At 44.6% G+C, this 14536-nt stretch overlaps 1 protein-coding gene across 2 annotated transcripts in view; it reads left to right on the forward strand.

Annotated features, from left to right (window-relative positions):
- The window catches only part of fn1a (fibronectin 1a), a 75571-nt gene that overhangs the window by 42070 nt on the left and 18965 nt on the right, over positions 1-14536 (forward strand). The window contains exons 25-34 of one of the 2 annotated variants that reach the window (XM_029702043.1): positions 131-403; positions 3103-3294; positions 3401-3490; positions 3594-3860; positions 5088-5213; positions 6127-6291; positions 7630-7785; positions 8655-8768; positions 8902-9171; positions 9660-9850. In XM_029702043.1, the coding sequence (XP_029557903.1) occupies positions 131-403; positions 3103-3294; positions 3401-3490; positions 3594-3860; positions 5088-5213; positions 6127-6291; positions 7630-7785; positions 8655-8768; positions 8902-9171; positions 9660-9850 (1844 nt within the window). Of the gene's footprint in view, positions 1-130; positions 404-3102; positions 3295-3400; positions 3491-3593; positions 3861-5087; positions 5214-5269; positions 5469-6126; positions 6292-7629; positions 7786-8654; positions 8769-8901; positions 9172-9659; positions 9851-14536 lie in introns of those variants that run through there. The other variant, XR_003868072.1, reaches the window with a different exon arrangement.

A 14536-nucleotide genomic window follows, 5' to 3' on the forward strand; every position in this document is an offset into this window, starting at 1 on the left:
CCTGTGTCTGTCTCTGTCCTGTGTCTGTCTCTGTCCTGTGTCCGTCTCTGTCCTGTGTCTGTCTCTGTGCTGTCTGGGCCGGCCTCTCTGATCCCTCCCTTCCTTCCCTCCCTCTCTAACCCACTACTAGACGTGCCCCAGCTAACAGACCTCAACTTCGTCGACGTCACCGACACGACTATCGGCCTGAAGTGGAACCCACTAAACTATACGGCGGTCACCGGCTACCGTATCACGGTTATGGCAGCCGGGGAGAGCGTGCCAATATTCGAGGACATGGTGGAGGCCACCACCGGGTACTACACCGTATACGGACTGGAGCCCGGCATCGGTTATGACATTTCAGTCATCACCGTGACAGAGAGTGGAGAGAGCGAACCGACCACACTCACGCAGCAAACTGGTAATACTTCTAAATGGATAAGACATTTGCATGGACCGAAAGATGGTTGTGAAGTGGGCCAGTGAATGAATGAACGCTTTCCTTCCTGGATTGGAGGAGTTCAGAGACCCTGACTCTCATTTTACTATCCTTCCCATTCCTATTGGTTTGTGTGTTTTTGTATAAGTGTGTAATGGTAGTTTTAAATTATGTTGGCATTATTACTGCGATTGCATGTAGTCACGTCTTGTTTCTGCTTCTCTGTTTGTCTCATAAATCCGTTTACGTCTGGCTGATGGAAACATCTCAGCACTGAACCACGTTAGGCAGGGATCGGAAACGTAATTACAAATCATTTGTAGACTGCAAATTGACTGCAATAAAATACACAACCGATATAATATTTAAATCCAATTTTATTTGTCAGATGCGCCGAATACAACAGGTTTAGACATTACTGTGAAATGCTGACCTTACTGCGAAATGTTGACCTTACTGTGAAGCCCTTAACCAACAATGCGGAGTAAAAAACAATAAAAATATTAAGAAATGTGCGAAATAAATTAAAGGAAAAATAGTAACAATAACAAGGCTATATACAGGGTTACCAGGAAGTAATGAGGCTATATACAGGGTTACCAGGAAGTAATGAGGCTATATACAGGGTTACCAGGAAGTAATGAGGCTATATACAGGGTTACCAGGAAGTAATGAGGCTATATACAGGGTTACCAGGAAGTAATGAGGCTATATACAGGGTTACCAGGAAGTAATGAGGCTATATACAGGGTTACCAGGAAGTAATGAGGCTATATACAGGGTTACCAGGAAGTAATGAGGCTATATACAGGGTTACCAGGAAGTAATGAGGCTATATACAGGGTTACCAGGAAGTAATGAGGCTATATACAGGGTTACCAGGAAGTAATGAGGCTATATACAGGGTTACCAGGAAGTAATGAGGCTATATACAGGGTTACCGGTACGGAGTCAATGTGCAGGTTAGTCGAGGTAATTGAGATACTATGTAGATAGCGGTGTAAAGTGACTATGTATAGATAATACACAGAGTAGCAGCAGCAGCGTATGTGAAGACTGGAGGAATGTGTTGGAGTGTCAGTGTAGTATGTGTGGTTGGAGTCTAGTGAGTGTTCAGCGTTCAGGACAACTGGGAATGTGGGGGGGGGCACTTGTAGCTGATTTCCTGGTGTGTTTTTACAGTGTATCCTTCGCATCCGACTCATTTTAAAGAAAAAAAATCCTTGTCCAGTTCGAGGTGAGTAATGTTCTAATGTCCAGAAGCTCTTTTCCGTCATGGCAGAAACAATAAGTACAACAACAAAAAAGTTCAATGGCGCAAAAAAATAACAATTGGACAATTTGGTCAAGAGCCTGTAAAACGACGGCCATTATAGATCGTGTTTCTACCAATTCGACTAAAACACAATCATTTCAAACCTTGCTTACATTTTTGTACACGATCACATCTCTCTATTACTTGGGAACAAATTTCCCAAAATTAAAATCACTTGTAGCTTATTTCCTGGTGTTTTTACAGTCTTAATTCCCAACAATGAAAAAGTAAAATAAATGTGTTTTTGTTTGTTGTTGTTACCGTTAGTTATGGTCCACGTTAGTAGGGCTTTAATCTCCCTCTAGCTGTGTGTGTGATGCTATTCAGGACCATATGGGTTTAGTCTTCCCCAACCTACTGTTTCTACATCTGAATTCTTCAACACTAGCTGGAGAGCTCATTTTGACTCCCATTTGGTCTCCTTCCCCCAAACATAGTTTAATCCCTCGCTTTATAACGACGTCGTAAAACTGTAGATATTCAACATTCAAACATATTGTTTCCTTTAACGCATCTCGATTTCAGATGGTCTAAACACCTCAATATAACTGCGTCCTGAATTTCCTACCTTCAAAGTGTACGCTTGCACACTCCCTGTCGTGGATTTTAAAGCATTGGATTAGTTAAGGCTGGAGCGAGTTTCTACCATGACCAGGAGCGTGAGAGAAGGGTTTGAGCAGCAGGTAGTCTAGCGGTTAGAGTGTTGAGCCAGTAACTGAAAGGTTGCTAGTTTGAATCCCGGAACTGTAATGCTCGGGCGTCGTGGGTGAGGAATCAAATGCAGGAAGCAGCGAATACAGGGTAGTGGCTTTTAATGGGCCAAATGGCGAAAAAACACAAGCCACCCCAAACAGCGATGAGAGTGCACACAAAACAAAGTGCCCCAAACACAGTCTGCGCAAAACCAACGCACTAGTGCAAAAACACAAGCATACAACAGAATAACAATCCCGCACAAAGAGCAGGCGGGCCAACTAGCTCATATAGCCCCGCTAATCACCCCCACTAAGAACAGGTGCAAACAATAACAGAAAGGGGGAAACAAAAAGGGAATCAGTGGCAGCTTGTAGGCCGGTGACGACGACTGCCGAGCGCCACCCGAGCAGGAGGGGGCGCCACCTTCGGTGGGAATCGTGACAGGAACTGACAAAGTGAAAAAATGAGCTAGACACTATAACCTCCAGTATCTGCTTTGACCCTGGCCGTGACCTCAGGGGGAGTCAAAAATAAATCATTAAAAAAAACACATTTCCAATTCACACAAGTGCACATGAAATAGGACAAATATAAGCACCTACCAAAAGGGTGGAGAATTGGAATGCTACTCCTCTCTCTGACTTAATACCTGACATCTCTCCGTCCCCAGCCGTTCCTGCTCCTACTAACCTGGGTTTCCCTGAGGTGGGTCCTGACAGTATGCAGGTGACCTGGACCGCTCCTGTGGTTCCTAACCCCGCTGACATCAGCAGCTTCGTTATTCGCTACCACCCCATCGATGACGAGGATGACATCACAGAAAGCAGCGTCGGAAGGAACGCCGACACCGTGGTTCTTAAGAGTAAGGCGCGGGCGTGCGCACACACACACAGTCCTAATGACTGTTAATAGTGTTGCACTTTTTCTTGTCACTCACTGACTGATGCTGTTCGTCTCTGTTCCCGTAGATCTGATTTCCAACACAGAGTACCTGGTCAGTGTGGTGTGTGTTTATGAAGCGAGGGAGAGCTCACCTCTGGTCGGCACCCAGAAAACAAGTGAGTTTCACCTGATTGATTGATTGATTGATGTGTTTTGGTTATCCTTTGTTTTGTCAATGATTCCTAAATGACTCCTGACTGATGGTTTTTCTCTCCTCAGCTCTGGACTCCCCCAGCGGTCTGCGGTTCTCAGAAGTTCTGACCAACTCCTTCACGGTGCACTGGCAGGCCCCCAACGCCATCATCACTGGCTACCGGATTCGTTACCAGATGACCAGCGGCGGGCGGGCCAAGGACGAGAGGCTACCGCCATCCAGGAACCACTTCACCCTGACCGGGCTGACCCCGGAGACAGAATACATCGTCAACATCTATGCTGTCAGCGGCCAGCAGGACAGCAAGCCGCTCACCGGCAAACAGAAAACCAGTAAGACCCGTTGACAGCCAGTCCCAATTCTCTACCCCTACGATAAGACCTGTTGACAGCCTGTCCCAATTCCCTACCCCTACGATAAGACTCGTTGACAGCCTGTCCCAATTCCCTACCCCTACGATAAGACCTGTTGACAACCTGTCCCAATTCTCTACCCCTACGATAAGACCTGTTGACAGCCTGTCCCAATTCTCTACCCCTACGATAAGACCTGTTGACAGCCTGCCCCAATTCCCTACCCCTACGATAAGACCTGTTGACAGCCTGTTCCAATTCTCTACCCCTACGATAAGACCTGTTGACAGCCAGTCCCAATTCTCTACCCCTACGATAAGACCTGTTGACAGCCTGTCCCAATTCCCTACCCCTACGATAAGACCTGTTGACTGCCTGTCCCAATTCTCTACCCCTACGATAAGACCTGTTGACAGCCTGTCCCAATTCCCTACCCCTACGATAAGACCTGTTGACAGCCTGTTCCAATTCTCTACCCCTACGATCAGACCTGTTGACAGCCTGTCCCAATTCTCTACCCCTACGATAAGACCTGTTGACAGCCAGTCCCAATTCTCTACCCATACGATAAGACCTGTTGACAGCCTGTCCCAATTCTCTACCCCTACGATAAGACCTGTTGACAGCCAGTCCCAATTCTCTACCCCTACGATAAGACCTGTTGACAGCCTGTCCCAATTCCCTACCCCTACGATAAGACCTGTTGACTGCCTGTCCCAATTCTCTACCCCTACGATAAGACCTGTTGACAGCCAGTCCCAATTCCCTACCCCTACGATAAGACCCGTTGACAGCCTGTCCCAATTCTCTACCCCTACGATAAGACCTGTTGACAGCCTGTCCCAATTCCCTACCCCTACGATAAGACCCGTTGACAGCCTGTCCCAATTCTCTACCCCTACAATAAGACCTGTTGACTTTTCACACATCTCCTTAATCCCAAAATCACACCATAGCCCCTACTCCCAAGGCACATGTAGATCGTAGAGGGTTGGATAGGTGTTAACCGATATGGTGGTAGCTCCAACTTGCCCTCTGATAGACCAGGATAAATTGTTGCCATTGTTGCTAGCACCCATCCAATCCTCTCAGCTCTCCACAAGAACGCAATTTTTCCTTTTAATTTACTTCCGTAGAATTTTTCTGTCAGTACAAGAGATTAATTCTCACCATCTGTCTGTGCTTCCTTCTCCCTGTGTCCTCTAGTCTCTGACGCTCCTACTGACCTGGAGGTAGTGTCCTCCTCCCCCACCAGCGTCACAGTGCGCTGGGACGCCCCCTCTGTTACCGTGAGGTACTACAGGATCACTCATGGAGAGTCAGGTCTGTCCGGTACGTTAACTAGCCTAGCTTTTACTAACCTAGCCTGTTACCGTGAGGTACTACAGGATCACCCATGGAGAGTCAGGTCTGTCCGGTACGTTAATTAGCCTAGCTTTTACAAACCTAGCCTGTTACCGTGAGGTACTACAGGATCACCCATGGAGAGTCAGGTCTGTCCGGTACGTTAACTAGCCTAGCTTTTACTAACCTAGCCTGTTACCGTGAGGTACTACAGGATCACCCATGGAGAGTCAGGTCTGTCCGGTACGTTAACTAGCCTAGCTGTTACTAACCTAGCCTGTTACCGTGAGGTACTACAGGATCACCCATGGAGAGTCAGGTCTGTATGGTACGTTAACTAGCCTAGCTTTTACAAACCTAGCCTGTTACCGTGGGGTACTACAGGATCACCCATGGAGAGGTCAGGTCTATCCGGTACGTTAACTAGCCTAGCTGTTACTAACCTAGCCTGTTACCGCGAGGTACTACAGGATCACCCATGGAGAGTCAGGTCTGTCCGGTACGTTAACTAGCCTAGCTTTTACTAACCTAGCCTGTTACCGTGAGGTACTACAAGATCACCCATGGAGAGTCGGGTCTGTCCGGTACGTTAACTAGCCTAGCTTTTACTAACCTAGCCTGTTACTGCGAGGTACTACAGGATCACCCATGGAGAGACAGCTCGCTATACTATGATCATCCACAGAGAGTCTGGTAGCTTAACTAACCTTTCTCCGTCAATCCATCACCATTGTGATCGTCATCAATGTCATCAAAGTCTGGGAAATCAAAGACCACCTTACCACATGAACTTTTATTAAAATTTGAGAGCTCACCGATTCTTTAGCTTTTTCACATTATAAATGTTGTCTTTATCAGTAGCATATTAGCATTGTTTACTGTTACCCTTCCCAACACCTAGGTGGCCACAGCACCCCTAAAGAGTTCACTGTGCCTGGTTCCCAGTCTACTGCCACCATCCAGAACCTGAGGCCTGGTACTGACTACACCATCACGGTCTACGCTGTGACCGGCAGAGGGGACAGCCCAGCCTCCAGCACACCCATTTATGTCACCCACAAGACAGGTACACCCCCCCCCCCCCCCCCCCACACACACACACACCCCTAACTTCATTCTAGGGCAGCTCTCTCCATCCCTGTTCCTGGAGAGGTACTGTCCTGTAGGTTCTCACTCCAACCCTAATTTAGCACACCTGATTCTAATAATTAGCTGGTTAGTTACAACTGGGGTTGAAACGAAAACCCATAGGAGGGTATCTCTCCGGGAACAGAGTTGGAGAGGCCTGCTCTAGGGAGGTTTTTCCTAGAGGAGGGTATCACTCCAGGAACAGGGTTGGAGTTAAAACCTTGAGGAGGGTATCTCCAGGAACAGGGTTGGAGTTAAAACTTAGAGGAGGGTATCACTCCAGGAACAGGGTTGGAGAGGCCTGCTCTAGGGAGGTTTTTCCTAGAGGAGGGTATCACTCCAGGAACAGGGTTGGAATTAAAACCTAGAGGAGGGTATCACTCCAGGAACAGGGTTGGAGAGGCCTGCTCTAGGGAGGTTTTTCCTTGCCACTGAGCTGCTCTCTTGCTCTTTGCGGTCTAGACCTGGTTACTGTAAGTATAAAACATTTTTATGACAACTGTTGCTGTTAAAAGACATTGATTGATTAAGATGAATAAGACCATCTTACCCTGTCCTGTCTTGATAATGTACGTGGTCTGAAAGTATACTGGGGCGGCAGGTAGCCTAGTGATTAGAGCATTGGGCCAAAAACCAAAAGGTTGCTAGATCGAATCCCCGAACTGACAAGGTAAAAATCTGTCCTTCTGCCCCTGAACACTGTTCCTAGGCCGTCATAGTTAAGGACAAATTCTTATTTACAGACTTGCCTGGTTAAACAAAAGTAAAAAATACTTCAGTAGGTTGTGACTTGGCCCGTCTTCTCTGTCTGTAGATATTGACTCTCCCCTTCTCTGTCTGTAGATATTGACTCTCCTCTTCTCTGTCTGCAGATATTGACTCTCCTCTTCTCTGTCTGTAGATATTGACTCTCCTCTTCTCTGTGCAGATATTGACTCTCCTCTTCTCTGTCTGCAGATATTGACTCTCCTCTTCTCTGTCTGTAGATATTGACTCTCCTCTTCTCTGTCTGTAGATATTGACTCTCCTCTTCTCTGTCTGCAGATATTGACTCTCCTCTTCTCTGTCTGCAGATATTGACTCTCCTCTTCTCTGTCTGTAGATATTGACTCTCCGCTTCACTGTCTGCAGATATTGACTCTCCTCTTCTCTGTCTGCAGATATTGACTCTCCTCTTCTCTGTCTGCAGATATTGACTCTCCTCTTCTCTGTCTGCAGATATTGACTCTCCTCTTCTCTGTCTGCAGATATTGACTCTCCTCTTCTCTGTCTGTAGATATTGACTCTCCTTTGGAGATGAAGGTGACCGACGTTAAGGACAGCACCATCACCGTGAGGTGGTCCCCAGCCCAGGGGCCCGTCCAGGGGTACAGGATCACTGGGGTCCCCAAGAACGGACAGGGTCCCTCCTTCTCTGAGACCGTTGCTCCAGGTAAGGTCATGTTGCTCCAGGTTGAGTTGTATAGGGGATTCATTAGAGTGGTCTCAGATTTGTTTGTGCGTGGCATGACTGTCGGAGTTGGCAAGATGGCACAGGCTAGGTATTGATAGCTTTAGGAAGATGGCACAAAGAGATCTGGTACCAGGCTAGGTATTGATAGCTTTAGGAAGATGGCACAAAGAGATCTGGTACCAGGCTAGGTATTGATGGCTTTAGGAAGATGGCACAAAGAGATCTGGGACCAGGCTAGGTATTGATGGCTTTAGGAAGATGGCACAAAGAGATCTGGTACCAGGCTAGGTATTGATCTATTTTTAGTAAGCGTGCACTGAAGTATAGATCTAGATGCTGAAATGTTTTGGATGTCAAATATGGTTCATATAGTGTTGTCCCTGCTATTTTTTTATTTTTTATTTTTTTATTTAACATTTTATTTAACTAGGGCAAGTCAGTTAAGAACACATTCTTATTTACAATGACGGCCTACCGGGGAACAGTGGGTTAACTGCCTTGTTCAGAGGCAGAACGGCAGATTTTTACCTCAGATTTTTACCAGATACAACAATAGCAGGGACAGATACAGTCATGGGGCAGCAGGTAGCCTGGTGGTTAGAGTGTAGGGCCAGGAACCGAAAGGTTGCTCATTCTGCCCCTGAACAAGGCAGTTAACCCGCTCTTCCCAGGCTGTCATTATAAATAAGAATTTGTTCTTAACCGAGTTGCCTAGGTTAATAAAATGTTAAATAAAACTTTACGACTGTAAAGGATAAATAAAATAATCTGTCCCTGGCATTGTTGTTAATGACTGCATCTGTCCCTGGCATTGTTGTTAATGACTGTATCTGTCCCTGGTGTTTTAGATCAGACTGAGATGACGTTCTCTGGCCTGCAGCCCACGGTAGAGTACATCCTCAGCGTGTATGCTCTGGGACAGGACGGAGAGAGCCCTCCCCTGGTTGAGACTGCTGTCACTGGTGCGTGTTTCACGGTCGTTGCTCTACAAATGACAGTGTGCTGTCCACCTTTCCTGTTTGCGTGTGTTGTGTTGTGTTGCGCAATTGCAGAGAGCTCACCTGACCCTGTTTGACCTCTCCTCCCTCCCTGCAGCCGTGGGTCGCCCCACAGACCTGACCTTCTCTAACGTTGACTCCACCTCCATGACCATTTCCTGGGACTCGCCCGACGGCCAGGTGACGTCATACCGCGTCCTGTACGCCAGCCCCGAAGAGGGCGAGAGGGAGCTGCGCCCCGCACCCCGCGGAGACGATGAATCGGCAACGATCCACGGCCTGCGACCCGGAAGTGAATACACTGTGAAGGTCATCGCCATGCACGACCGTACACCTAGTCCTCCACTGGTGGGTGTTCAGGCCACAGGTAACTATAAACCCCTCCGGACAAATACAAACCCTTAAAGACAATGGCCAGTTTGAGTAAAGTGAGGTATTCAATGAGTCGTTATTTATACTTTTGACAGTATTTTGGATGCAAAGGGAACAGTTGCGAATGTAATGTAGCTGATGTTGATATTAAACATGCACACTCTTTTGAATATCTTCGAAAGCAGCCTATCCAAACAGGTGAATAACTTTCTCGCTCTCTCTCGCGCTCTCTCTCTGGCACGCTCTCTCTCTGGCACGCTCTCTCTCTGGCGCTCTCTCTCTGGCACGCTCTCTCTCTGGCACTCTCTCTCTGGCGCTCTCTCTCTCGCGCTCTCTCGCGCTCTCTCGCGCTCTCTCTCTGGCACGCTCTCTCTCTGTCTGTCTCTCTCGTTCTCTCCGTCTCTGGTGCTCTCTCTCTCTCTCTGTCTCTCCTTTGTCTCTCTCCTTTGTCTCTCTCTCTTTCGTTTCTTTCTCTCCCTCTAGCCATCCCTGCCCCCACCAACCTTGAATTCTCCCAGATCACCTCCTCCTCCTTCACCATCAACTGGCGCACCACGTCCAATGCCCGTCTGACCGGGTACCGGGTGGTCGTCAACCCCAAGAACAAGAGCGGTCCCACCAAGGAGATGAATGTCGCTCCTGACACCACACAGGTCCACGTGCCGGGACTCATGGTAATTATAAAGGCTCATACATGCTTATAACCAGTTATAAAGCATTGTACCTGCAGACATTATGTAACTTCTTGGGGCGACCTGACCAAATTCACATAGAAATTTGAGTTATAGATCTTTCATTCTCATTGAAAGCAAGTCTAAGACGCGGTAGATCTGTTCTATGTGCTCTATTTCTATGCTTCTCGTGCTTAAGTTACATTTTTGTGTCTTTTTACTTTCAGTTTTGTACACCAGCTGAAAATACAATATTTTTGGTTATTGGAAATATATTTCCAATAATTATTATTACGTGATTAAACAAATCATGTAAACTTCAATTAACTAGGAAGTCGGGGAACCACGGGAAAATGTTTATAGAGTCTCTATTTCCCGAATCGACTCTTCAGATATTTTCTTATCAAAACAGTCGCTTATTAACCTGTTGAGGATCTTATCCCGATCTTATCCCGGTATTGGGATTCATTGTCATGTGACCATGGCGGGGAATTCAAAACTGCAAGAGTAATCATTTCAAAAAATCAAATAATCAACTATTTTCCTCCATTTGAAAGATATATCTTCTAAATCTAACCACGCTGTCCGATTTTCAGAGGCATTACGGAGAATGCATAAAGTTAGGTTATGTGAGGAGAGTACATTGACAATAGCTGCGTGTAATGTTTAGTCAATTCAAAGAAGGGCATCAACAGACAGAAAACTAGCTAGAATTATGCACTTACCTTTGACAATCTGCATCAGATGACACTCATAGGACATTATGTTATACAATACATGCATTTTTAGTTCCATCAAGTTCATATTTATATCCAAAAACAGCATTTACAGTCGCGGTGAAATTCAGAATTTTTTCCGGCTCGAATGCACCCAGTGAATCCAGCATTACAAATCACGGAATTACTATTCGAAAACATTGGTAAATTATAATATTGTCATTCAAAGAATAATATATTATCATCTCGTAATTGCTACCGAATGGCCAGATCTCAAAATAACTTTACTGGGAAATCACATTTTGCATAAACTGGGTACTATGCTAACAACAATAAGCTATATGCTAAGCTAAGCTAAGCTATACCGTTAGCATTAGCATCATCTAATATCGATAATAACATTCTAAATATCCCCTTACCTTTGATTATCTCCATCAGAAGGCGCTGCCAGAGATCCCAGGTCCAGAACAAATGTGGTTTCTTTTGACAAAGTTCATAATTTATGTCCAAATAGTTAGCGTTCAGTAGGCTCCCACAAAATGAGGTGGGCAGTGTAAAGTCACGTCGAAAAGCTAAAGAAAACCTAGTAAATAATCTATTTACGTTTGTTTAAACATGTCAAACGTTGTTCATCATTAATCTTTTGGTCCATTTTTAACGTGAAACATCAGTAAACATCAGTAATATTTTCACACAACCTATCAAGTGTCTAGAATAAACGATAATGACAAAGGCACTCTTCTCAGATTCATGCGCAGGCGCAAAAAATGAAGTGATGACGTGTCAACTTGTAAGCTTTCTTATTCGGTCTGTATTCATCACAGATGCTTCCAACAACTTTCTAAAGATCGTTGACATCTAGTGGAAGCAGTAGGAGTTGCGAACTGAATCCTTTCTCACTGTGGTATCTTTAAAACAATGACACTAAATAGTACAGTCACAAAATTCTCATTTTTTTAAATCTATTTTTCACAGGTTTTTTGCCTGCAATATGAGTTTTGTTATACTTACAGACACCATTCAAACTGTTTTAGAAAATTCAGAGTGTTTTCTATCCGAATGTGTTAATAATATGCATATCCTAGCTTCTGAGTTGGTGTAGGAGGCAGTTAAAAATTGCCACATATTTTTTTCAAAATTCTCAATACTGCCCCCGTGGCCCGTNTCATCAATTCATATTATATCCAAAAAACAGCATTTACAGTCGCGGTGAAATTCAGAATTTTTTCCGGCTCGAATGCACCCAGTGAATCCAGCATTACAAATCACGGAATTACTATTCGAAAACATTGGTAAATTATAATATTGTCATTCAAAGAATAATATATTATCATCTCGTAAGTGCTACCGAATGGCCAGATCTCAAATAACTTTACTGGGAAATCACATTTTGCATAAACTGGGTACTATGCTAACAACAATAAGCTATATGCTAAGCTAAGCTAAGCTATACCGTTAGCATTAGCATCATCTAATATCGATAATAACATTCTAAATATCCCCTTACCTTTGATTATCTCCATCAGAAGGCGCTGCCAGAGATCCCAGGTCCAGAACAAATGTGGTTTCTTTTGACAAAGTTCATAATTTATGTCCAAATAGTTAGCGTTCAGTAGGCTCCCACAAAATGAGGTGGGCAGTGTAAAGTCACGTCGAAAAGCTAAAGAAAACCTAGTAAATAATCTATTTACGTTTGTTTAAACATGTCAAACGTTGTTCATCATTAATCTTTTGGTCCATTTTTAACGTGAAACATCAGTAAACATCAGTAATATTTTCACACAACCTATCAAGTGTCTAGAATAAACGATAATGACAAAGGCACTCTTCTCAGATTCATGCGCAGGCGCAAAAAATGAAGTGATGACGTGTCAACTTGTAAGCTTTCTTATTCGGTCTGTATTCATCACAGATGCTTCCAACAACTTTCTAAAGATCGTTGACATCTAGTGGAAGCAGTAGGAGTTGCGAACTGAATCCTTTCTCACTGTGGTATCTTTAAAACAATGACACTAAATAGTACAGTCACAAAATTCTCATTTTTTTTAAATCTATTTTTCACAGGTTTTTGCCTGCAATATGAGTTTTGTTATACTTACAGACACCATTCAAACTGTTTTAGAAAATTCAGAGTGTTTTCTATCCGAATGTGTTAATAATATGCATATCCTAGCTTCTGAGTTGGTGTAGGAGGCAGTTAAAAATTGCCACATATTTTTTTCAAAATTCTCAATACTGCCCCCGTGGCCCGTAGAGGTTAATTAATTATTATTACCACATCAGTTCTCATTACTGAACGTCGCAAACCCTCGGATATCTGCACGAACCCTAGCCTCCATAATGAATCAGCGATATACAAATTGGCTTAATTATTTATTTACTAACTAACTAAATAATCACAGAAATGCATAACAAATAAACAGTAGTTATTTGGGTTGCTACATGATACAAATAAAAAAGTCCCTAGCGGACGAAGCTGATATGACGGCTTGGTAGACAAAGGAAAGGGGTGGGGACTGAGAAAAAGCAGGAAAGACAAAATGGATTCACTACACACAGTTGATAATTATATTAATTGAAATCCTTTGCACATGAACGGCCGCTCATTCGAGAATAATTGCAATGTGTATATATTTGTTGTCTTCTCTGTTGGTATCGCCAGTCCGTCTGCTGGAGAGTCAGTTCATAAGAGAGTCTCTGGTTAACATCCCCAGAAGTCAAAATGTCATTCATGGTTATAGCTTTCTCCACGGCTCTGGATAGTGTCTGTTGTAATGGATACGTCAGGACTACAGATGGTCGTTACATAGAATAGATGCTTCCGCGGTTGTCGGTATTCTCATACTAGGCGTAATTTCCAGCTGCAGGCTAGTAATTATACGTCTAGGATTTGCTCTTATTCTGTAGAGATCGATAGTCTCAGAGTTTAACAATTTCCAACCGTGTAGCCAACACTACAGCTGTATGGTCTCCTGGGCCTATAGAGTTGTAGTTCTTAACCATTTCAACATGTAGCGACAGCGCCATATTTTCTGGTCTAACGGCATTATAGAATTGTAGCCATTCCAACGTGGGGACTCCGTCCCGGCGTTCTCTGACTTAATGTACATTTTGTAGGAAGTGGTTTTATACTCTGGGAAAAAAAGGGGCTATTCCATGACGCCTGATGTAATGTCTGTGACCTCACGGGGGCGTGGCCACTGACTAGTTAAAACTTTACATCTTAACAAGTATCTCGTTTAGAAAGCCAACATCACATCTTCTCACAAATAGTTTCATATTTACTCATTCATTTTATCCAACATCTAGAAGTAAATCTGACAGCTGGGAAATGTACACTTTAAGAGAGAGAGAGTTATGTGTGTTTCCTGTCCTTTATGAGATCACCAAATGAAACTACTTTGACAGGATTGTTCTTTCATTGTCCAAGTGTCTCTCTGTGTTCCACAGTTTACATTCCAATCTCGAACACTACAGAGCATAGGGGCAGCGTATTTTATGACCGAGCATAAAACAGCAGACTTCCCGCTCTCCCCCTCTACGAGAGAGAGAGAGCATGCTGTAGAGGGGACCCACTGTAACCTGATCCTTCAGATCATCACAGGAGAGTCACGACATTCCCACCCTACGAGAGAGAGAGAGAGAGAGAGCACGCTGAAGAGAGAACCCACTGTAACCTGATCCTTCAGATCATCACAGGAGAGTCATGACACTAATGAGAGCTGTGGCTCCAGCTGTGGAGCCGGTCCCTCTCCCAAATGAAACCCTAGTCCCTACATAGTGTACTGTTTTTGATCAGGACCGATATAGCTCCAGTGAAATGTAGTGCACTATGTCGGGAATAGGGTCCCGTTTGGGGCTCCGCACCGGGCCCTGATGTGGGTTTGAAACCGGTAGACAAGCGAAGCCACAGCCAGTCCACCAGCCTTGTCATTTCTAGTTGGCGAACAAAGAATGCAACCACAGTCAAGGA

Source organism: Salmo trutta, chromosome 20 (assembly GCF_901001165.1).
Source record: "Salmo trutta chromosome 20, fSalTru1.1, whole genome shotgun sequence".
NCBI classification, from domain to species: domain Eukaryota; kingdom Metazoa; phylum Chordata; class Actinopteri; order Salmoniformes; family Salmonidae; genus Salmo; species Salmo trutta.